This window comes from Portunus trituberculatus, chromosome 39, assembly GCF_017591435.1.
Source record: "Portunus trituberculatus isolate SZX2019 chromosome 39, ASM1759143v1, whole genome shotgun sequence".
In the NCBI taxonomy this organism is placed as follows: Eukaryota; Metazoa; Arthropoda; class Malacostraca; order Decapoda; family Portunidae; genus Portunus; species Portunus trituberculatus.
In genome coordinates this window covers 4,200,173-4,225,948 of record NC_059293.1, presented here as the reverse complement: position 1 = coordinate 4,225,948, position 25,776 = coordinate 4,200,173, and the positions used below count along the sequence as shown (strand labels likewise).

General features: G+C 39.3%; 1 protein-coding gene across 11 annotated transcripts in view; it reads left to right on the top strand.

The window, feature by feature from the left end:
* Positions 1 to 25,776, top strand: part of LOC123515623 (protein PRRC1-like) — an 84,099-nt gene that overhangs the window by 21,751 nt on the left and 36,572 nt on the right. For 4 of the 11 annotated variants that reach the window (XM_045274413.1, XM_045274418.1, XM_045274420.1 and 1 more), the window contains 5 exons: positions 6,941 to 7,478; positions 20,976 to 21,011; positions 21,222 to 21,427; positions 22,576 to 22,678; positions 22,905 to 23,072. In XM_045274413.1, the coding sequence (XP_045130348.1) occupies positions 6,941 to 7,478; positions 20,976 to 21,011; positions 21,222 to 21,427; positions 22,576 to 22,678; positions 22,905 to 23,072 (1,051 nt within the window). Of the gene's footprint in view, positions 1 to 6,940; positions 7,479 to 20,975; positions 21,428 to 22,575; positions 22,679 to 22,904; positions 23,073 to 25,776 lie in introns of all 11 variants that reach the window. The other 7 variants (XM_045274422.1, XM_045274421.1, XM_045274423.1 and 4 more) reach the window with 4 other exon arrangements.

Here is a 25,776-nt window from a genome sequence, read left to right as displayed (position 1 = left end):
CTGCTAAAATTTCATTATCGTGACCTCAGATGCCTGCTATCGTGCGCCCAGCCATGACGTCATGAGGTATCTGAGCGCTCATTGGCCAAAACCGATACCAGAATTTTGGCCGATTCCGATACCGATACCACCTAATTGGGCAGATACCGATACTACTATCGATACCGATACCATCGATACTGATACTACTACTTATAGTGATTACTGCACTGGACACCAGGATGAGTTGGTGGACGGCGATCGTTATCAGATGGGAGGCTTTGTTTTGGGGGATGCTGTAAGTCCTTCTGAGAACGTTTATGAAATAGGAGCAATTCTAGAAGCTTTTTGAAGCCATTTACAAAGGTAAATTACTCAGTAATCAATATCTTATATCGAATATATCACTAAGTAGTAAATTCCTTTTAGGTATCGTAAGTATCGGCATAAAATAAGTCGATACCGATACCCAAAAAATGGGCCGATACCGCCGATTCTGATACCGATACCAATGCATTGGTACATCTCTAGTAAATACAATGAGCTGATGTAATTTTTTTTTATGTTATAACCTTGACATGTTTTAATTGGTACCAATGGATTATACAGTAATTTAAAAAGAAGTAAAAATGAGCGATATTAGGAGTAAAATTTGTGGTTGCGGTACCAATAACAATTTTCACCATTAGTTGTTCAATTCGGCTATCGCGTTTTCAGCTATAGCGCAGCTATTTCGGCCCCAATTGGGCACGATAGCCGAGGGTTAAGTGTATATATATTTAATTTTTTTTTTATTTATTTTTTTATGTAAATTTTTTGCTGAGTGGTATTTTCTTTGTAAATATTCCATCATATATTAGAATAATCCAGTATTTTACGTAATAAGTAGTTATTCTGTTTTTGATTTTACATATAGAACCTACTTATTACAATCCAAGAGGTGACCATGGAACATTTTTTTCTGTTATAAAAGCAAAATTTTCCCTTTATTAAGAATTTTTATTTGTTATTTACTATGAGGGGAATTTCCTATACATTTGATTACTGTTACACAATGCAATGCTTATATTCTGGAAGTAAAATGTCTCAAAACTTTATATGTCACTTAGTTTTTAATTTATTTAATTTAATTAATTTATTTATTAATTTTTTTTTTTTTTTTTTTTTGCATATATAATTTACACCATACTATATTTTTCAGTAGACAGGAGAGGGAAGGAGCATCGGTGATCCATAGGCATGAATTAATAGTCAAATCTAGAAAAGTAACCAGCTTAGTAAATGCAAAGAATAGTTTAAAAATGTATTACACAAACTGTAGGAGTATTTTAAATAAGATGGATTTGCTGAGAGGAGCAGCTTATGTTGAAAATTTTGATATAATTGCATTAACAGAAACCTGGTTTGATATGTCAGGGAGGGTATTTGATCAGGAGGTGAAAATTGATGGTTATACACTTTTCATAAGGACAGGGAAAACAAAAGAGGGGGAGGAGTGGCCTTGTACGTCAAGGACACACTGCAATGTTGCATAAACAGCAGAATTAAGACAGATAGCAAAACTGAGTCTCTATGGGTAGATATTAAGGGCGGGTCTCAATCAGTAGTATTGGGTTTAGTGTACAGGCCACCAAATGCTTCAGACCAAATGAACTCTTCCCTATGGGAGGAAATAAATAGAGCAGCCAGGTACAATAAGGTCTGTGTGGTAGGGGATTTTAACTAAAGGAATGTTGATTGGAGCTTGATGGTGGGTAACAGGGAAGCAGATGAGTTCCTTAAGATCATACAGGATAATTTTTTAAGGTAAGTCATTTTAGAACCCACACGTGGAAATAATATTGTAGATTTCATTCTGACAAACAGGGAGGAGGCAGTTATGCAGGTGGAGGTTGGTGGACAGCTAGGTAAAAGTGATCACAAAGAAATACGGTATACATTGAAATGGCATGAAACTTTTAAAAATACGAACAATAGGAAAGTACCTGACTTCAGGAAGGCTAATTTCGAGTGTTTAAGGGAGTATTTACAATGAATCGCTTGGCAGTGGAAAGGCAGATATAGTCAGGTAAAAGGAAGGGAGGAGCAGAGAAGGGAGGGTGAGGTGCAAAGTCAGAGTGGGACAGAAAGAAAGTGAGGCGGAGGGGGGAACGGGATTAGAACATGGGAGGAATCCCAGTCAGCTGAAGGTTGGTGACATCTATACCGACTTCTTAAATAAAATACGTGACGGTCAGATAGCCAACATTCCTTATAAAACAAGAAAATCACGAAGCAACGACCCTAAGTGGATGACAGACAGATTGAAACGATGCATAGGGCAAAAAAGGAATATATAAAAGAAGCTAAAGGCAGGAGATGAGGCTTTAAGGCCACTATACCATGAATTAGTAAGAACCGTTAAGAGGTTAACGAGGAAAGCTAAAAGCAAATATGAGTTGAGGGAAGCCAGGCAAGCAAAGACTGATTTTTTCAGCTATACAAGACGAAAAGTAGAGAAGAAATAGATCCATTAAGGACATCAAATGGGAAAATGGCTAGTTCTGCAGAAGAGATAGTAGAATTATGAACGAGTATTTTCTAACTGTCTTCACCCAGGAGAACACACAGGAAATCCCAGGTAGCGAACAGATATTTAGGACAGAGGATAGTGAAAAGCTGACAGATATTCATATAACTAAGCCAATGGTAGAATAGGAGATAGATAAACTAAAGAAATTCAAGTCACCAGGACTTGATGAAGTATATCCAAGGGTTCTAAAGGAATGCAAGGAAGTCGTCAGCAAGCCTCTAGCGGTACTTTTTAGGATGTCACTGGAGTCAGGTTAGGTACCTACAATGTGGAGAGAAGCTAATGAGGTTCCCATATTTAAGAAGGGGAATAAAACGCTAACGTCTAATTACAGGCCTGTCAGCTTAACTTCAGTTTTGGGTAAATTAATGGCATCATTAATAGCGAAAAACATTAAGGAACACCTAGACAAACACGGCTTGATAAATCAAACACAACATGGATTTACGAAGGGAAAGTCGTGTCTTACAAACTTGTTGAGCTTTTATAGTAGATTTTATGAGGCAGCAGATAAAGCTGATAATTATGACATTCTAGACTTAGATTTCAGTAAAGCCTTTGATGAGGTACCTCACCAGAGGCTCTTAAAAAAGGTTGAAGCACATGGTATAGAGGGTAGAATATTAGGCTGGATTAAAGCGTGGTTAGACGGCAGGCGACAGAGGGTAGTAATTAATGGATCGAATTCCGAGTGGGGAGTAGTTAGTGGGGTGCCACGGGGCTCAGTTTTAGGGCCATTATTATTTTTGATATATATCAACGACTTGGATAGTGGAATTAATAGTGATATCAGTAGATTTGCGGACGACACAAAAATAGGTAGATTAATTAGGTCCGATTCAGATGCCAAGGCTTTGCAGGCTGACTTGGATAGGATGAAAGAATGGACAGATAGATGGCTAATGCAGTTCAATATTAACAAGTGCAGGGTACTTAGCGTAGGTAGAGATAATCCAAGCAATAGGTACATGATAGATTATGTGGCACTAGGAAGTTCAAAGTATGAGAAAGATTTAGGAGTCATAGTTAGCTCCGATCTCAGTACAATGAAGCAATGTATTGAGGCCAGAAATAAGGTGAATAGAGTATTAGGTTTAATTTTTAGAAGAGTTAAAAGCAGGAGTCCTGAAGTAATACTAAAATTATACTTTGCGCTGGTCAGACCACATTTTGACTATGCTGTACAATTCTGGTCTCCACATTTCAGGAATGACATAGCTCTGTTGGAGTCAGTGCAGAGGAGGATGATTAAAAAGATACAGGGAATGAGGGGTATTCCTTATGAAGAGAGACTGAAAAAAAATAATTTGCATTCCTTAGAGAGACATAGGTTAAGAGGAGACCTGATACAAGTATTTAAGTGGTATAAGGATTTTAACAGAGGGGACATGAATGTAGTTCTTAGGATTAGTAGCGGGGACAGAACCAGAAATAATGTGTTTAAACTTGAAAAATCAGGTTTAGGAAAGAAATGGGAAGAAACTGGTTTTCAAACAGAGTGGTTGATGAGTGGAATGGTCTCAGTGGTCATGTAGTCAGGGCTGAGTCAATAGGGAGCTTTAAAAGAAGGTTAGATAAATTCATGGATGGGAAAGATAGATGGAATTAGGTAGATTAAGCACACTCGGACTGCCTCACATAGACTTGGCGGCCTCTTGCAGCTTCCCTCTTTTCTTATGTTATTATGTTCTTATTGTCAACTTGATACATGGTATCATTGTAGCACATCTCCAGTCACAAAAAAAAAAAAATTTACACACAGATTGCTATTCAAGCCAAAGACGTACCAATACACATGTGAAACAGTTGTTCAGCATACATGTGGCCCAATACACAATTAACGTGTTAAAAGAAGTCAAGTCGTAGGAAGATGTAAATACAGAAGCAGGCAGGGAGTTCCAGAGTTTACTTGAGAAAGATATGAATAATTGAGAGTACTTGTTAACTCTTGCATTAAAGATTTGGACAGAATAGGGATGAGAGGAAAAAGAAAGCCTTGTGCTGTGAGGCCACAGGAGGGGAGGCATGCAGTTAGCAAGGTCAGTAGAGCAGTTAGCATGAAAATAGTGGTAGAAGATTTTATTTATTTTTTTCATACAAGATGTTAAACCGGCCAAAGGCAACAAAAGATTTTAAAAAAGCCCACCTGAATAACAGCTCCCTTAAAGGTCACAAAGGAATTATCCAAAAGTTTGGGACAAATGTCTTGAAACCTCCCTCTTAAAGGAATTCAAATCGTAGGAAGATGGAAATTCAGAAGCAGGTAGGGAGTTCCAAAGTTTACCAGAGAAAGGGATGAATGATTGAGATTACTGGTTAATTCTTTCATTAGAGAGTTTGACAGAATAGGGGTTAGAGGCAGAAGAAAGCCTTGTGCAGTGACTGCAGTAGGAGGGGAGCCATAGAGTTAGCAAGATCAGTATAGCAGTTGGCATGAAAATAGCGATAAAAGATAGAAAGAGATGCAATATTTCGACAATGAGGAAAGGCTGAAGACAGTCTCTTGTCACTTTTGTCATCTAGTTTACTCCAGGTGTCTTTCTATAGAAGATATTTTTCATGATATTCAGAATTCTCCCGTTCATAATTTTTCTTACATCCTTACAAATATTCAACCTTTTTCGCAACAATAATTGAGGCATTATGTGGAGAAAGGGCAACTTATGTAAACACAAAGACTCGAGAAAAATCATGTTTAAAGTTATGAAAATTCACAGTGTGATTGATTTTTACTCAATATTATAAGTGGAACAATATTTTTCATTCTGTTTTGAATGGGAGTTTAGGATTATCCTGTTTTTTTTTCAGGTATTTTCAACTTTTATTAATGCTTCACCATCACCACCATTCTGCATCATCATCCTCATCACCAGCTTGAAACATGCTGCAATCAAGCTCACCACCTTCTTCCACCATCAGAGCACTATCAACAATGTGAAAACTGACAATTTCAACATTTTAAGTTGTTTCACTTGTTATTTCTGAGATTCTATGTTTCAAGTTTAAGAAAGTCTTCAGTGAGTTCATAGTTACGATTAAGTAAACTGTCATGAGTAGTTGTATTGTTATCATCATTTGTAACTGAGAAAATGGCTTTCTAGCAACAGTGGACACTTAACCAGGTTTTCTGTAAAATGTGTTGGAATCACTATCTTGTTGCTCATCATCCATTGTTTCACTGTCATTCACTCAACATTAATGTTTAAGATATTCAAGAGACTCAGCATACATTTGAATGAGACAAATGTAGTCCAAGAGATGCCACTAGACTCAACCTGTGTTCTTGTAGCAAGGCTTCTTCATACCACATTCCTTCCTCATTGATCCCTCCCCATACTTAAGTTTGAAATGTGGTAATCTGATTATCTGTCTTCATTCTTACCTCCCCTGCATCCACACCCCAAATATGGATGAAAGGTTTTTTTCTATGGAGGTCTGAGATATCACTACATCATGCAGATTTGATATAAAATTATCTTAGCAAGTAAGAAGGGCTTAAGATACTGTATTTGATAGCTTATAAGATGCATCTCAGTTTGTGTAGGCATTGAAAAAAAGAAAGATAAATAAGCTCTAAATATCAAGTCAAGAGTTTGTTTCAAGGGTTTCATCTGACATTTGATGCTCTCTCCTATGAATTCAGACCCTTGTTAGATCCCAATATTATATATTTAAAAACCTTAATATCTGGTAGAACCTACCAACACTTTTTCTTAGACCAATCCTGTTGTGAGAGATAAATAGATCTGTCATAAACAGTAACAATATCAAAGCCCAGAGGAGTGATAAAGTTTGTACATCATATACTTTTGTTATCTTTCTTCACGTAATTCTAGTTGTAATATTTAAGAAAATTTTCAAAGCGTAAAAGGGTGTGTGAAAATAGATTTACCTCAAGGAATAATTGCATCTTACTAAGGAAAGCAGTTAATCTTGTGCGTGTTGCCAGGTTTGGTGTATGACCAATCACAAGCTTGTTTTGGTACAGTACATGGCAATATAAATGTTGTCAATAAGTAATTTCTTCCTGGCAGGTGTGATTTTATAGAAGTATATATTAAATACCAGTAAGTACAACTTGTTACTTTGCCAGAGTATAAAGTAAGGCCTTGATTAGGAAAGTAGAAAAGTTGCTCAGTGAACCTTGAATGTTATGAAAATAGAAACAGATTGTTATCTTCACCTAACAGTGAAGGAATTCAAAGTAAATGTGCTCGTTGTTCTTACAGTCACATATCTTGGTATTTTGGGTTTGTTTTATATCACATAGAAGTTAAAACCTTTGAATTCAAAATGAATATTCAGGGTCCTCTTAACTGAAAGGCTTCTTATTAGCTGATATATACAGCAATCCTCATGTGTTGTACTGAAGCAACTCTTTTGTTTCAGATCCATCAGCACCAAGCAGCTCAGTACTGACAAATGTTGCACCTCCATCAGCACTTCCCTCCTTCTTAACCTCTCCCCTCCCATCAGCTACTCCTGCTACTTCTGTCCCTCCTGAATCTTTTTCGCAAAGTTCTTCCATTGCTCCCTCTCCTGGAAAATCTGTTCCTCTTCCTCCAAGTACATCAGTTTCTCACCCTCACGGTCCATCTATTCCTCCTTTCACTTCCCCTTCCACTCCCACTACTAACTCATCAATTCCTGCTCCAAGAAGTCCCTCTGTCCCTCCATCTGGTAGTTCTGCTGTTTCCCATCCTGAAATGGCCTTTCCTTATTCAGCTAATCCCGGAGTTGGCATTTCACCTCCAGGGACAGGACCCTCAAGCAGTACTTTTGTACCTTCAGAAGTCTCTCCTTATCCTGCTCCTCCTCTTCCTCCCATGTCATTACAAAGCCCCTCTGCAGAGCCTACCATGGAATCACAACCTCAACCACCCGATATGACGAGTGCTGTCACCTGCCAGCCACAGCCCCCAAACAGGTAAACAGTCCCATCACTACACAGCCACAGCCCCCAAACAGGTAAACAGTCCCATCACTACACAGCCACAGCCCCTAAACAGGTAAACAGTTCCATCATTACACAGCCACAGCCCCCAAACAGGTAAAAATCAGTCCCATCACTACACAGCCACAGCATCAATGCTACATAGCCACAGCCCCTAAACAAGTCAAGTCCCATCACTACACAGCCAAAAGGCCTCGAGTAGGTAAATTCCTCATGTGTTCATCATCTATAGACTTCTAACATATAATATGATAGACAAGACTGTGTCAAAAAATCCAGGAAACACTGTAGGTTGTAAAGTTTTGCCCTATACAGCCATTCATAGAAAATATTCAATATTTGCTTATTTTTGTTAGGCAAAATATTTGTTTAACTTATTGAATAGAATTCTGTATGATATGACCATCACTACTTGCTGTTTTCCAAAAACAGACAATACCAAAAGATGACATTCCTTACTTCTTTATGTGTGCAGTATGTAGGAAACTATTACTAGTTTTAAGAAGCGGTGCAGATGAACTTTAGTCATTCCTGTGTAATACTCTTCTTGTAGCCATCACTTAAGATGATGGCTACAATGGCACACTTGTTGGAGGAGGGTAGTAGACACCTACCAAAATGATAATTTACTTCCAGCGTGGTTAAATAGCACTAGTTCTGATCTGGACTGGTCCTGGTTTGCCCAGTTCTGGTCTGGATCATTTCAGGGGGTGCTGTGAACTCACCATCAAAGCTAACTGTGAACTCACTGAACGGTTTCCCTTTGTGTCTCACAGCTAAAGGTTCCAGTCACAGCCTGCTCTCTAAAGACAGCTCTCTCCCTTCACACAAAACTACAAGCACTTCCTACACACACACACACACATACCTATCCCAAGATCGGAAATAATGAGCTCTGAGCTCGTTCCGTAGGATAACGTCTGGCTGTCTCGTCAGAGACTGCAGCAAATCAAACAGTGAATTACACACACACACACACACACACACACACACACACACACACACACACACACACACACACACACACACACACACACACACACACACACACACACACCATCACGGCCCGGTAGCTCAGTGGTTAGAGCGCTGGCTTCACAAGCCAGATGACCGGGGTTCGATTCCCCGGCCGGGTGGAGATATTTGGGTGTGTCTCCTTCACGTAGCCCCTGTTCACCTAGCAGTGAGTAGGTACGGGATGTAAATCGAGGAGTTGTGACCTTGTCCCGGTGTGTGGTGTGTGCCTGGTCTTAGACCTATCCCAAGATCGGAAATAATGAGCTCTGAGCTCGTTCCGTAGGGTAACGTCTGGCTGTCTCGTCAGAGACTGCAGCAGATCAAACAGTGAATTACACACACACACACACACACACACACACACGTTTGTCCCGTCTCCATATAGTCATGTTAACTGTTGATTAGCAAAATAATGTCCAGGGAAGGTGAATATAAACTGTAGCCTGCGTTTGAGCCATCAGCTGGTTTGTTTACATCTGCGCAACATGGCGGCCGTGAACTCGAAAGATGAATCAGACTTCACAGGATTTCAAGGAATAATGGAGAAGAGCGCTTATGTGAAGAAAATTCTGGAGTTGGAAGGTAAAATTGAAAACTGTTTGAAAAGTATGGGGCCTGGAAACGAGTTATGACAATGTAATGAAAGAGTGTGCCGATATGAAGAAGGAAAATGAAGTACTGAAAGAGGAAGTTAAGCTAATTAAAGTGAATTGCGAAAAATGTGGAGAATCTCTAGGAAAAGTGATGGAGAAGCAGGCTGAATGGAAAAAAGTCAGGAAGTGGAAAGAAAGGAGGTAAATTACAAAGTTGCAAGTCTGGAAAAGGAAATCAAAGAGTCTGGGGAGAAAACTTTGGGCCTTGCTGAAATTATAGATCAACAGATCATAGAAGAGAAGATTGCTGAGAAAGTGGTGAAGGTTATTAAATCAAATGAGACATTGGTGAGGGAAACTGTAGACAAAAAGAGATGTGTGGTGATATTTGGTGTGGAGGAGGATAAGACACCGAGTAAAATGGAGAGAGAGAAAACATAAAAAGGTGATAAATAATATCATTAATGTGGTGCAGGAGGAGGAAAAGACCTAGTACAAGAAATAGAGGACTTCCATAGAATTGGAAAGTTCACAAGAGAAGGTATGAGGCCAATAAGAATCAAACTTAAGTCACAAAAGGATGTAGATGAATTGGTGGAGAAGTCATGGAGGCTAGCCCAGCAGGAAACAACAAGGAAGATTTGGTTGAGAAGAGATCTCGGTGAAAAGGAAAGAGAAATGTTAAATGAGTTGAGAAAGGAGGCTTTGAAAAAAATGAAGAGAGGACAGAAGAGGAGAAGAAAGAGTTTTTCTGGAGAATCTTGGATATGAGACTGAGGAAGTGGTTCATAACCCAGAAAAGTACAGCAAGAAAGGACTAAAGAAACTTACGTATGAGCGGAATGTAATGTATTCCAACATAAATGGAGTGATATCGGGATTTTAGAACTCAACGATTACTTGAGGGACAAGAACCCAGATATTGTGGGTCTTACTGAAACAAAACTGAGAGAGGGAGAAGACCTGATGATGGTTGGAGAAGGAAATATAATGTTTGGAAAAGAAATAGAGTAGGTAAGATGGGAGGAGGAGTGATGTTGCTGGTTAAAAAGATATAAAGGTGGATCAAGTGAAAGAAGGTATGGGAAAGGCAGAAGTGCTAAAGATCAGAGCAGAAACTAATGAAGGAAAAAGAGGCACTACATAGTGGTGTACGTACCACCTAAGACAAATGCATGGTCAGTACAGGAATATGAAGAAATGATAAGTGATACAGGAACATGTCTGGAAGAAATGTTGGGTGGCTGTGAACGAACTATAATGATGGGAGATTTTAATTGTAAAGAGGTGTGTTGGGAGGACTGGTCAATGGAAGGATCAGAGACAACATGGGGAAATACACTATTGACACTGGCAATGGAAAATGTGTTAACTCAGTGGGTCAAAGAAGATACTAGGTTTGGAGGAGAGGGAGCATCGTCAAGACTGGACTTGGTCTTTAGTACAGAGCCAATGGTCATTGAGGAGATGAGGGTGGAGTGCCCTTTAGCAAAGAGTGATCATGCAGTTTTGGAGTTCAAGGTGATAGATGAAGAGAAATCTAGAAGAAATGAAGAATATAAAGTGGGAAGATGGAATTATGCCAAGACAGATTTTGGAAACCTAAAGAAATTCTTTCAAGAGACAAATTGGATGAAATTCAAGAGTGCTAAGGAGCAAATGAAAAGTGGAAGGAATTTATAAAAATATACAAAGAAGGTGAGAAAAATTTGTACCAATAAGACAACATAGAGAAGTTGGAAAGCAGGACTGGTTTAACGATAGATGTGAAAAGGCTAGAACAAGAAAAGAGGATGCATGGAAGAGGTGGAGAAGGAAAAGACGGATTAAGCAGTGGGAAAGTTACAAAAGAGCAAGAAATGAATATGTGTTGATTAGAAGAGAAGAAAGAAAGAAACAAGAAAAGGATATAATTGATAAATGTAAAGACCAACCAAGGCTTTTTACAGACATGTGAACAACAACATCAAAAATAGAGAAAGTATTGAAAGTTTAGAAGTAAATGGAGTATGCAGTGAAGATCCCAGGAAATGGCAGAGGCTATGAATGGATGCTTTCGGAAGGTATTCACAAAGGAGACTGCTTTTGACAAACCACTGGTAATGGAACAGAAAGGGATTATGAAGGAGTTTCAAGTAACTGTGGAGGAGATCAAGAATATGATGGGGAGTTTAGAAGTGAGAAAAGCTGTGGGACCTGATGGGGTATCAGGATGGATTTTAAGAGAATGCAGGAGCAACTGGCAGAAAAAGTTTGTGAAGTAATTGATGCCTCATTAAGGGAAGGTGTAGTGCCCCAAGACTGGAAAAGAGCTAACATTGTCCCAATCTATAAATCAGGTAACAAGAGAGACCCATTGAACTATAGACCAGTGTCACTTACAAGTGTGGTAGCTAAGATGTGTGAGAGGGTGGTGAAGAATAGATGGACAGACTTCTTGGAGAAAATGACATACTTTGTGAGTGTCAATTTGGTTTTAGAAAAGGGCGTTCATGCACGACAAACCTGATATGTTACTATTCGAGGGTGATAGATGTAATACAGGAAAGAGATGGTTGGGCTGATGGAATATATCTGGATTTAAAAAAGGCCTTTGATAAGGTACCACACCGGAGACTGATCTGGAAACTTGAAATGGTAGGAGGAGTGCATGGCAGTTTACTAAAATGGATGGAAGACTTTTGGTAGGAAGAGAAATGAGAACAATAATTAAGGACAGACCATCAGAATGGGGCTTGGTGGAGAGTGGAGTTCCACAGGGATCAGTGTTGGCACCAGTAATGTTCGCGGTCTACATAAATGACATGGTGGATGGGGTGTCCAGTTATGTGAGCCTATTTGCAGACGATGCAAAATTGTTAAGAAAAGTGAGATGTGACAAAGATTGCGAACTACTCCAGGAAGACTTGGACAGAATATGGAAATGGAGCTGTACATGGCAAATGGAGTTCAACACGACAAAATGCAAGAAATTAGAGTTTGGCAAGAGTGAAAGAAGAATCAGGAGTATGTACAAGATAGGAAATGAAGACATAAAACCAGTCATGAAGAAAAAGACCTTGGGGTGACAATTACCAATGACCTATCGCCAGAGAGACATATAAACAAAATAATTGGAGAAGTATTGAACTTATTGAGGAACATAAGAGTGGCGTCAGATATTTAGATGAAGAAATGATGAAGAAAATAATTACTGCAATGATAAGACCGAGGCTTGAATATGCAACAATACAGTGGGCTCCGAACTTAAAGAAACACATAAGGAAACTAGAGAAAGTACAGAGGGCTGCAACAAAATGGTGCCTGACTTAAGAGATTTGACTTATGAAGACAGACTGAAAAGAATGCAACTTCCGACCCTGGAAAACAGAAGAGAAAGGGGAGACCTGATAGCAATATACAGAGTGATGATTGGCATGGAAAAATGGATAGGGAAGATCTGTGTATGTGGAATGAAAGAATGTCGAGAGGGCATGGGAAAAACTAAAATGGCCACTTATAGGAGAGATGTGAAAAATATAGCTTCCTCATAGAAGGGTGGAAGCATGGAATAGTTTAGACGTGGAAGTGGTCAACGCAAGGAATATTCATGATTTTAAGAAAAAGCTGGACATTAATAGATATGGAGACGGGACAACACGAGCATAGCTCTTTTCCCGTATGTTACAATTAGGTAAATACAATTAGGTAAATACACACACACACACACACACACACACACACACACACACTGTGGAAGTTAGAGGAGAAGGGTGGCTTAAAAGTAAGCACATTGAGATGGATAGAAAATTATTTGAGGGGGGAGAGAAATAAGGACGGTAGTTAAAGATATGAAGTTCAAGTGGAGAGCAATAGAAAGCGGAGTGCCACAAGGGTCAGTATTGGCACCAATACTTTTCCTCATTTATATTAACGACATGCCAGAAGAAGTGAACAGCTACATAAATCTGTTTGCGGATGATACGAAACTGTGCAGAGTTATAAAGCAAAAAGAGGATTGTAAAATACTGCAAGAAGACCTAAATAAGATCTGGGAATGGAGTAAAAAGTGGGAAGTTGAATTCAATGTGAACAAAAGCCATGTCATGGAAATGGGAAAGAGTGAAAGACGACCTGTGGGAATCTATAAGATGTGAGATGGAGTAGAACTGGAGAAAGTTAAAAAGGAAAAGGACTTAGGAGTGCCGATGGAAGAAAACAATCAACCAGTAAGCCATATTGATAGAATTTTTAGAGAAACATATAATTTGCTAAGGAATATTGGAATAGCATTTCACTACATGGACAAAGAAATGATGAAGAAATTGATAAGTACTATAATAAGACCCAGATTGGAATATGCAGGAGTAGTGTGGACCCCTCATAAAAAGAAACGCATAAGGAAATTGGAGAGACTACAAAAATGGCTACAAGAATGTTTCCAGAATTTGAAGGGATGACGTATGAGGAGAGATTAAAGGCTATGGATCTACCAACCCTGGAACAAAGAAGGGAGAGAGGAGGCCTGATACAAGTTTATAAATTGATCAACGGAATGGACCAAGTGGATAATGAGAAACTGATCCTGAGAGAAAAATATGACATCTGAAGCACAAGATCGCATAGTAAAAAGCTGAGAAAAGGAAGATGTCTGAGAGAAAAATATAGTTTCCCGCAGAGATGTATTGAGACGTGGAACAGTTTAAATGAAGAAGTGGTGTCTGCAACAAGTGTGCATACTTTTAAAGTAAGATTGGATAAGTGTAGATATGGAGACGGGGCCACACGAGCATAAAGCCCAGGCCCTGTAAAACTAGAACTAGGTAAATACACACACACACACACCAGGAAAATTCCACTAGAGTGGAAGAGAACCAATGTAATTCTGATATTTAAAGGAGGAAAGGCAACTGAACTGCTAAACTACAGACCAGTGTCACTTACAAGTGTCTTTGGGAAATTGTGTGAAATAATTACAAAAGAAAAATGGGTTAAATTTTTAGAAGAGGAGCAAGTCATATTGAACAGACAATTTGGATTCAGGACAGGGAGGTCATGTGTACCAAACTTTTACTTGAGAGTTATTGCAGGACTTGAAAACAGAGATGGATGGGTGGACACAGTATACTTGGATATTAAAAAGGCTTTTGAAAAAGTCCCACATGGAAGACTATTTTGGAAACTAGAGAACATATTTGAAGGATAGGGAAATGAGAACTGTGATCAGAGATTGCCACAAGGGTCAGTGTTAGTCCCCATTATGTTTCAGATTTATGTAAATGACATTCACATTGGGATAAACAGTTATATAAATTTATTTCCTGATGATACAAAGCTGCTAAGAGTTATCAAAACCAGAGAGGACTGTCTACTGTTGCAGGAAGATATAAACAAGAGCTATGAGTGGAGTAGGAAGTGGAAATTGGAGTTTAATGCCAAGAAATGTCACATAATGAAACTAAGAAAGAGTAAGAGAAGACTGATATGGAGCTGTTTGATGGGAGAGGAACAAATAATGAAGACTAAAGAAGAAAAATATCTGAGAGTGATCATACAGGAAAATCTGAGCCCCAAAAAACACATAAGCAAAATATTTGGACTATCATATAAAATGTTGACTAATATAAGAGTGGCATTTCAATCAATTTTACCCAGGAGAAGGTAGTAGACACCTACCGAAACAATAACTTACTCCCAGTGAGATCTAATACCACTAGTTCAGGGGGTGCTGTGAACCTTCCATTAAAGCTATAGTAAAACTAAATTGTACTGACCCATAGGGCTAGGCCTATAATCCGTGCGACTCTGCCATATCTCTCATTACTTCAAGGAAAACGGAATAACTCTTCTTTATTTATTTCAATGCATGACTTCGCTAAAAAAATATAAATGATGGACAAGACATGAAGATGCCATAGGTAAATTAGATATAGTAAAAGTGCTGGTTATAAAAGTGAAAATGAGGCTGATAATTTACCAAATATTTACTATTATGTCCTCTTGAGATACCCAGTGGAATATAATGAGTGGGGAAAAGAAACGCTGATAAGGTTGTGATGCTGTGTGGTGTATATCTTGTTTGCACTGGGACAAATCCTCTTCACTGTGCCTTCAGATATACCAGCTGCATCTGCTATCCTTTTCCTCGCTTGATTTATTGGTGAAAGTGGTCCTTGCAAGCTTTATTTATTAATTCTGTAGACAAACTTTTTGGTTTGGCTGTACAACACACAGATGAGAATGCGTCAGTGTATCCTTCCATAGTGGTGACCAGATGAAAAGTGAGTCGATTTGCACCTGCGTGGTGACCTGACTCCTCCCCCTTCCCCCAGGGGAAATCCCTCCTCGGGTCGATTGGCAACGTCGCCTGTCCTGCCATGCCACATTGTCATACATGTCCATGAAATACCTTCGTTTGACTTGGTATATAACGCTTATTTGTATCGCCTGCTATTTAATGAAATAGTCAGAATATTCTTAGAATTCCGTTTGTTGATAATACTGTAATTAAAGAACCATGAGTAGTATAGACTTTTGGTTTTGGTTGGAAATCTGGCAGAATGGCAAACAACACCTTACAGGTCAGTACAATTTAGTTTTACTACAGTTGTGATCTCGCTGAACGTTTTCCTTTGTGTCTCACAACTCAAAGGGGCAGTCACAGCTTACCCTCTAAAGACAACTCTCCTTCTTCACACAAAACTACATGCACTTACCACACATACACCCTTCACTTCAAATAAAAATTTAAAAGAAAAGTGGGACCCTATAATAATGCCTCGGAGTCCCCTTCTGAGGAGGGGACCAAAAATGTCCCCAGGTCGGATGCCTCTCCTGTTAAAGACCCCAAATGCCTTGACACCTCCTCAACTTTTTCTACGTACATTAACTTCCGCAACATTCGCGGTCTTAGATCTAATTTTCAATCTGTGGAACACCACCTCTCCTCTACTAAACCTCATCTTCTTTTCCTCACTGAAACACAGCTGTCTGAGACAACTGACAGTAGCCCCTTCTCTGTTCCCTCCTACTTTCTCTATCCTCATTTTCACTCTAAAGCTGGATGTTGCGTCTATGTACACAACGACTTAACTTGCTCTCGTGCCCACGCTCTTGAGTCTTCCGAGTTTTCCACCATCTGGCTTTGACTTCATAGTCACTCTCAAACTAAATTCATCTGTGCTATTTATCTCTCCCCTAACTCTTCTGACTATAGTAAATTCTTCAACTACTTAACTTCCAAAGTGGAGCACATTCTGTCCCTCTACCCTTACGCTGAGATTTCCATTCTTGGAGATTTCAGTGTTCACCACCAACGTTGGCTTTCATCTCCCTTCACTGACCATCCTGGTGAACTGGCCTTCAACTTTGCTATCCTCCATGACCTAGAGCAACTGGTGCAACACCCTACTCATATTCCTGACCGTCTTGAAGACATGACTAACATTCTTGATCTCATCCTCACCTCTAATCCTTTTGCCTATGCTGTCACCCTTTCATCTCCGTTAGGCTCCTCCAATCACAATCTCATTTCTGTATCTTGTCATATTTCTCCAATCCCTCCACAGGATCCCCCAAAGCGAAGGTGCCTCTGGCGTTTTGCCTCTGCCACCTGTGGGGACCTGAGGAGGTATTATGCTGATTTTCCCTGAAAAGATTAATGCTTCCGTGTTAGAGACCCATATCTGTGTGCTGAACGCATAACAGAGGTGATTGTGTCTGGCATGGAGGCGTACATTCCTCATTTTTTTTCTCAACCTAAACCTTCTAAACCTTGGTTTAACTCAGCCTATTCTCGTGCTATACATGATAGAGAGGTCGCCCACAAAAGGTACTTAAGTCTTCCATCTCCTGAATCTCACGCAGTTTATATTTCTGCCCGGAATCATGCCAAGTCTGTTCTTCAACTTGCCAAACAGTCCTTCATAAATAGAAAATGTCAAAATCTTTCAAACTCTAACTCCCCTCGAGACTTCTGGCATCTAGCCAAAAACATCTCCAATAACTTCACTTCTTCATCTTTCCTTCCTTTATTACATCCTGATGGCACCACTACCATCTCTTCTGTCTCCAAAGCTGAACTCTTCTCTCAAACCTTTGCTTACAACTCCACCTTGTACGATTCTGGGCTTGCCCCTCCCTCTCCTCCTCCCTCTGACTATTTCATGTCTACAATTGAAATTCTTCGTAACGATGTTTTCCATGCCCTCACTGGCCTAAATACTTGGAAGGCTTATGGACCTGATGGGGTCCCTCCTATTGTTCTCAAAAACTGTACTTCCATGCTTGCACCTTGCCTGGCCAAACTCTTTCAACTTTGTCTATCTACTTCTACCTTTCCTTCCTGCTGGAAGTTTGCCTACATTCAGCCTGTTCCTAAAAAGGGTGACCGTTCTAACCCCTCAAACTATCGTCCTATAGCTTTAATCTCTTGCTTGTCTAAAGTTTTTTAATCTATCCTGAATAGGAAGATTCTCAAACATCTGTCACTTCACAATCTTCTGTCTGATCGCCAGTATGGCTTCCGTCAAGGTCGCTCTACTGGTGATCTTCTGGCGTTCCTTACTGAATCTTGGTCATCCTCTTTTAGAGGTTTTGGTGAAACTTTTGCTGTAGCATTAGACATATCAAAAGCTTTTGATAGAGTCTGGCATAAAGCTTTGATTTCAAAACTGCCCTCCTACGGCTTCTATCCTTCTCTCTTCAACTTTATCTCAAGCTTCCTTTCCGACCGTTCTATTGCTGCTGTGGTAGATGGCCACTGTTCTTCTCCTAAATCTGTTAATAGTTTTTCTCACCCCTCCAACTGCTTACTCTGTATGAGGGCCTTATCCGCCTGTGTATGGAGTGCTCTTCGCATGTTTGGGGGGATCCAGTCACACAGTTTTACTAGATAGGGTGGAATCAAAAGCTTTTTGTCTCATTAACTCCCCTCCTCTGACTATAGGAAATTTTTTGAATATTCAACTTCCAAAGTGGAGCACATTCTAACCCTCTATCCTTTTGTGGAAACCTCCATCCTTTGAGATTTCAGTGTTCACCACCAGCTTTGGCTTTCCTCTTCCTACACTGACCATTCTGATGGACCTCCAACTTTGCTATCCTCCATGATCTAGAGCAACACCCTACTCATTTTCTTAACCATCTTGGAGTTACACCCAACATTCTTGACCTTTTCCGTACCTCTAATCCTTCTGCTTATGATGTTACCTTATCTTCTTTGTTGGGCTCCTCCTATCACAACCTCATATCTATATCTTGCCCTATTTTTCCTATCCCTCCTCAGGATCTCCCAAGGCAGAGGTGCCTCTGGCATTTTGCTGATTTTCTCTGCAAAGATTACTGTTTCTGTGTCAGATACCCATCTCTCTGTGCTGAATGTATAGCAGAGGTGATAATGTCTGGGTCTGGCATGGAGATGTACATTCATCTCTCGTTTTCTCAACCTAAACCTTCTAAACCTTGGTTTAACTCAGCCTGTTCTCTTTCTATGCATGATAGATAGGTTATCCACAAAATGTGCTTGAGCCTTCCATCACCTGAATCGCATGCACTTTATATTTCTGCCTTGAATCATGCTAAGTCTATTCTTCAACTTGCCAACCACTCCTTCATATGTAGAAAATCTCAAAATCTTTCAAACTCCACCTCCCCTTGAGACTTCTGGCATGTGGCCAAAAACATCTCCAATAACATCACTTCTTCATTTTTCCCTCTTTTAGTTCATCCTGATGGCACCACTGCCATCACTTCTATCTCCAAAGCTCTACTGTTCCCTCAAACCTTTGCTAATAACTCTACCTTGGATGATTCTGGCCTTTTTCCTCTTGCCCCTGACTATTTCATGCAATCAATAATTAGACTTCTTCATAATGATGCTTTCCATGCCCTTGCTGGCTTAAACCCTCGGAAGGCTTATGGACATTGTGGAATCCCTCCTATCTTTCTCAAAAACTTTGCTTCCTTGCTTTCACCTTGCATGGCTAAACTCTTCAAACTCTGTTAACTTTTACCTTTCCTTCTTGCTGGAAGTTTGCTTACATTCAACCTGTTCCTATAAAGAGTGACTGTTCTAATCCCTCAAACTACTGTCCTATAGCTTTAATCTCTTGCTTGTCTAAAGTTTTTGAAAATATCCTGAATAGGAAGATTCTTAAACATCTGTCACTTCACAATCTTCTATCTGATTGCCAGTATGGCTTCTGTCAAGGCTGCTCTACTGGTGATCTTCTGGCTTTCCTTACTAAGTCTCGGGTATCCTCTTTTAGAGATTTCAGTGAAACTTTTGTTGTCATGGTAGACATATGAAAAGCCTTTGATAGAGTCTAGCACAAAGCTTTGATCTCAAAACTACCCTCCTACAGCTTCTATCCTTCTCGTTGCAACTTTGTCTCAAATTTCCTCTCAAACTATTCTATTGCTGCTGAGGTAGATGGCCATTGTTCTTCTAAATATATTACGAGTGGTTTTCCTCAGGATTCTGTCCATTCACTCACTCTCTTCCTATTATTCATTAATGATCTTAACCAAACTTCTTACCCTATCCACTTGTATGCTGATGATACCACCCTATACTTTTCCTCATCTTTTCAGAGATGACCAACCCTTCAGGAAGTCAACAGGTCATGCAGGGATGCCACAGTATGCCTAACTTCTGATCTTTCTAAGATTTCTGATTTTGGCAGGGAAAACTTAGTAGTGTTCAATGCCTCAAAAACTTAATTCCTCAATCTTTCAACTCGACATAACCTTCCAGACAACTATCCCCTCTTCTTCAATGACACTCAGCTGTCCCTGTCTTCTACACTTTCGGCCTGTCCTTTACTTATAATCTAAACTGGAAACTTCACATGTCATCTCTTGCTAAAACAGCTTCAATGAAGTTAGGCATTCTGAGGCATACCCGCCAGTTTTTCTTGCCTCCTCCACTGCTAACTCTGTACAAAGGCCTTATCTACCTTTGTGTGGAGTACTCTTTGCATGTTTGGGGAGGTTCCACTCACACAGCTTTATTAGATAGGGTGGAATCAAAAGCTTTTCGTCTCATCAATTCCCCTTCTCTAACTGACTCTCTTCAGCCTCTTTCTCTTTGCCAGAATGTTGCATCTCTTGCTATCTTTTATTGCTATTTTCATGGTAACTGTTCGTTTGATCTTGCTAACTACATGCCTCCCTTCCTCTTATGGCCTCGCTGCACAAGACTTTCTTCTCCCTCTCACCCCTATTCTGTCCAACTCTTTAATGCAATAGTTAACCAATACTCTCAGTTTTCATACCTTTTTCAGGTAAACTCTGGAACTCCCTGTCTGTGTCTGTATTTTCAATTTTTTATGACTTGACTTCATTCAAAAGGGAGGTTTCAAGACATTTGTCCCTATCCTTTGGTTAATTCTATCAGCTTTGTAAGGAGACTGGCAACTTAGTGGGCCTTTTTCTTTATATATTTGTTGCCCTTGGTCATTACTCCTCTCTTACATAAAAAAAATCTCACTCTATGAACAAATAATGTTCCTTCTTTCTTTCTGAGATTTGTTTTTCTCATTAAGTTTCTGATGTATTATTTTTTAAGAATAGGTACAGAAATCCCTGAAAAAACTTTCTGTAGCATAAGTAAGCTCTTTAAGTGAATGAAAGTGGGCATTGGACAAGCATCAGAATTCAAATGATATTGGATTGCTGACATCAAAGTGCTAGTAGGGTTTAAGATGAAAAGTTTTGGAAGCATACTGGCAATATGAGTAAACACATATACAAGCATGGATAAAGGGAAAATAAAAGCTTCATGTCTTAGAAAAATAACTGTGATCTTTTTGTTAGTAATCAAAGATCAGTCTATTCTCTTAATCTGATATTGTTATCTTCTTTCTTTTGTTTCCTTCAGGCAGAAAACACACTCTCGCCACCACAGCTACCCTCTGTATGTACCCGGCAATCCCCTTCATTGTCCTCCTCCTCCCCCAACACCTCCCTGCTTGGTAGTGCAGCAGGAGCAAGCTAACATTTCTCTCAGCAAATCACAAAGCCATATAGACACTTATGCAGTGATGCATCCTTCAGCTGAAGTTAGTTTCTATTGTAGTGATCCTTATGCTTCAGGAAGTAGTTATGATTGTGCTTATTTCCCAAGCAGTGCTGGTAATGCAGATGCCACTGCTTCTGTTGACCTTGGTTCACCTGGTGTGGTGGCATCTGCCAAGAAGGAGGAAGGTCGTGGCTGGTTTGGCTGGATTCGTGGCACTGTTTCCAATGTTGGACATCGTGTAGCAGAGCGAGCAAAGACCTCCATGGACTCAATGATTACTACCCTCGATCCCCAAATGAAGGAATTTTTACGTAATTATATGATTTCATTGTATTGTAGTGGAAACAATCTTCAAGGGATTAATGAACTATCTTGTATTTGAAAAACTCTCTCTCTCTCTCTCTCTCTCTCTCTCTCTCTCTCTCTCTCTCTCTCTCTCTCTCTCTCTCTCTCTCTCTCTCTCTCTCTCTCTCTCTCTCTCTCTCTCTCTCTCTCTCTCTCTCTCTCTCTCTTTTCTATGTCATGGATGCTGGTCTAGGGCTTAGAATGCCACACCCAAAGAAACAGGACAGTCATTAGTGATTCTGCCAGTTTAGTTTCAGAGGTGCTTCTCATTTAATAGTTCATGTCACTAGCATACATGGGACAGTACAAAATCAGGAAGTTTCAAAGATTAGCTGCAGAAAGGGTGAAAGAGTGTAGATAATGGTTAACTTGTGCAATAGTGAGGGAAACAGAAAGGGTGAAAAAGACATTTCTGTGCATCGAAGCAACAGGAGAGGGGAAAGGCATGTAATTAACACATTCAGAAGAAGAATAATGATAGAAATGATGATACAATACAAAATAGTAAAACATGTAACTGTGGTGATGAGAGATTCAGGACAGTCTGTTGTTAGAAGGAAGAAATAAGGGAAAAATCTTTTGACTCCATATTGTTTAAGAAGAATGCATATATGGAGTACTGCACCCATGTAAGGGGATATTCAACTTCATACATTCTTAGAGGATAAAGGGTTAAACAAGATGAAGTCAAAAGATTTTTCCCTTATTTCTTCCTTCTAACAGACTGTCCTGGAAAGGGCAAATGTTCTGGCAGAGACAATGCAAAACACATAAAAGTTTGTAAATTGTTTTGGTGAGAGAAGAATTGGAAAATATCCAGTTGAGATTTTTAGTGTAGAACAGCTAATGTGTAGATGAGGGAAATAGTTTAGTCACAGAATAAGAGGGAATAGCAGCCAGAAAGATGTGATACAGTGATTGGTGATGAAAAGGGGGGAGAAGAAAGCAAATGTATGATAAACAAATGTTCCTAATAAGTTTATATCAAAAGGCCTTACTTGAATTACCTTGGAAAAGAGTTTTGTTGTATCTTTGTCTACCTAGAAGTTGACATTATTCAGTCATTATTTTCTTTTTCTTTCTCCTACAACAGTGGATTCCATTGTGTCCACAGATTCTGGCGGAGACATGGATATTATTGTTGCATCTGACAAAGAAGTCAAAGTTGGTGCAATTAGGGAAGCCTTCCAGATGAGTTTTGGGAAAGCCACAGTATGGTAAAGAATGTTACTGATTCTTCATTCTTATATGTTAAACTAGAATTTTGTATGAATATATAAGAGAATAGGTAAATAGTTAAAAAAAAATTTTTATGTATGTATTGGAACTTGTGGTATGGCTGTAGATTTATTGTCACAAGTCATGAACATGTCAATGACAAAAAAGTATAGGTTAATGAGCAACAGGTGTGATTGTGAGTTTACAGTGTGTTGAATGTTTCAGTGGCATGAAGACCGAGGCGCAGGGAATAGCAGCTCAGCCAGTTGGATTTGAAGCAGCACTCAGCGCTGCTGAGGGAAGGATCAACTACCTCAGATCCACAGGACGGATCCATCCTCAACATCCCATTGTTGCTGTAGAAAACTTCATTGTGGAGTTACAATCTGACTGGTATGTCTGTAGAACTTTCCTTAGTGTTTCAGGTGTCAGTTCTCATTACACAATATTGCAAATAATTAGTGATTTGTTGAATTGGTATGATAGCACAGAGGAGCAACACACTGCAGAGATTTGCCACATCATGCAGTGTGAAGTTCCTGAGATAAACCGCTGGTAGGCTGGTTGATTCCAGCCTATCAAGGTCTTGAGGTGATGATTGTCAAAATTAAACGACTTCAGTGGTACCTTGACTTCCAGGTTTAATTAATTCTGTAGCAGATCTCATAACTCAACTTGATCATGTATCAAATAAATTTTCCCCATTCAAATCAATCCATAAAGGCTGGGGACATTCCCTGTGGATGTCTCATGGGCTAGGTGTAACGATTCCACAAATATGCCATATATGCCGGAGTATAAGATGAGCTTTGTTGCCAATTTTGAGGCTCCTTAAATCAAGGAGTCATCTTATATTCCGAAAATAAAATACAACTCTTTAATCCCATGGTGAATATTACGTTCTACAATATCTTGGAATTTATTTTGCAGCCCCATGTATATGTTTACATATATATATATATATATATATATATATATATATATATATATATATATATATATATATATATATATATATATATATAGATAGATAGATAGATAGATAGATAGATAGAGAGAGAGAGAGAGAGAGAGAGAGAGAGAGAGAGAGAGAGAGAGAGAGAGAGAGAGAGAGAGAGTCCTCCTTATACAGTACTTCGTTATCTGGTAAATTCACAGTTACGGTGTTTGGTAATTACTAACCTCGATTTGATTTACAGTAAGAAAATTCATGGATATGGTATCCACTTCTGTTTTGTTTTCAGCGTACCATAGCGTCATCACACCACCACAACAATCAGTCTCTTCCCGCGTTTCCCACTGAACACAAGTGAAATCCTTACACTGTGTTTTTTGTGGATATTATTGTCACGACGCACAGTGACGCATACATAATGGCCCCAAAACATTCTGCAGACACTGCTGGAGTTGAAAAGGCAAAGTGAAAGAGGAGTAGTCTGACATTGGAGATAAAATTAGATATTTTGAAGAGGAAAGAGCAGGGAGAAGATACATCTTGGGCCTAGCCCACTCAACAGCGTGGACAGTATTAAAGAATCGTGAGGCTATAAAAAAAAAGTTGCGGAGAATGCAACGGATCTGCAGAGCTGAGCCTCATCTGCCCACTCAGCGGAAGATGAGTAAGGGCTGAAATCCCCACTGTCCTTTAGCCTCAGGAGGGACATCATCTGATAGAATACGTGGCGAGTGAAAGATAAATAAAAACATTTTCTATTTATTTCTTTTGTGCAGTACTTTACATTATTTTATATGACTAATTTCATGTATTTTCATGTCTGTAGGGGTGACTTTAGATGTGCTGGAATGCATCTTCTATTATTACATGTTATAATGGGTTCGGTATACGGTAATTTTGATTTGCGGTAAGGTTTTCAGGAATGCATATGTACCGTATAGCGAGGACTTACTATATATAGTGGAAACTCAACACTCAAACATCTAAATACTTGAACTTTTCAATACTCAAATGCAAGAGTTCAATTTAATACTCGAAAAAATACCTGATAATCGAACGTCCACACACATGGTTGTGAACAAAGGCTCCCTGGTCTCTCTCTCTCTCTCTCTCTCTCTCTCTCTCTCTCTCTCTCTCTCTCTCTCTCTCTCTCTCTCTCTCTCTCTCTCTCTCTCTCCTCCCTCCCTCCCTCCCTCCCTCCCCTTCTTCCACCAGTTGTGGTGCCGCGATCATCAGAATGACATTCTAATGCATTCTGTCTGTAGTTTTTCATTTATAAACTTACATTAACACCAAAGGTTTATTAGTGGTGAAAAATATCTGGTAATCAAATGGCCGTACATTTCATCATATACAAAGCTCTGTCCTCTCCCTTCTCGCAACTGTCACTGTCCTGTTCTGATATAGTATTACTGGTAATACCAGTAATACCAATAATCCGGTCTATCAAATACCTGTGCACATCTTGAGTCCTGCGGCAGTCTTGAGAAAAATAACATCCTTCTGTGTTCTGTTGGCAGTTTTTCATTTAGAAATTTACAGTGGCATCAAAGAGCTTTATTGGTGGTGAAAATAAGGAATCTGGGGAGAGTGCAAGTGTTAGTGAGACAAATCCCTTCACTAGTGGATTCACAGGAATAATAACAGGAGAAAAGTTACAAAGACGTTTTCATGGATGGTGACTTGTCCTCTGGTGACCTCCCTCCTCCTTCTCACCCTTCTTCCCTCTTCTTCTAATTTATCCATCACCAGCCTTCAATTATGGTTAGTAGAAATCAAAATTATAAAGAAAATACATTGAAATTTTTATAAACTTGAGGTTTTACTAAGATGAACGAATTACCTGATTTATAGGTATCAATAGTTGAGCTTTTTAATACTCGAGCAGCCATTTGGAACAAATTAAGTTTGAGTATTGAATCTCCACTGTACATATATACAGGCAACCCCCGCTTAACAAAGGAATTATGTCCCTAAAATACCCTTCGTTAAGTGAATTTTCGTTACGCGAACCAATTATAACAAGTTTAACCCCAGACTTGAGCTTCCATTGAGAGTAAACAAAGTGAGAGAACATCATAGTATAGTAAAAGGTTTAATGAAAATAAAATTTATGAAGTTAAACATTTAAGCAGTTTAATT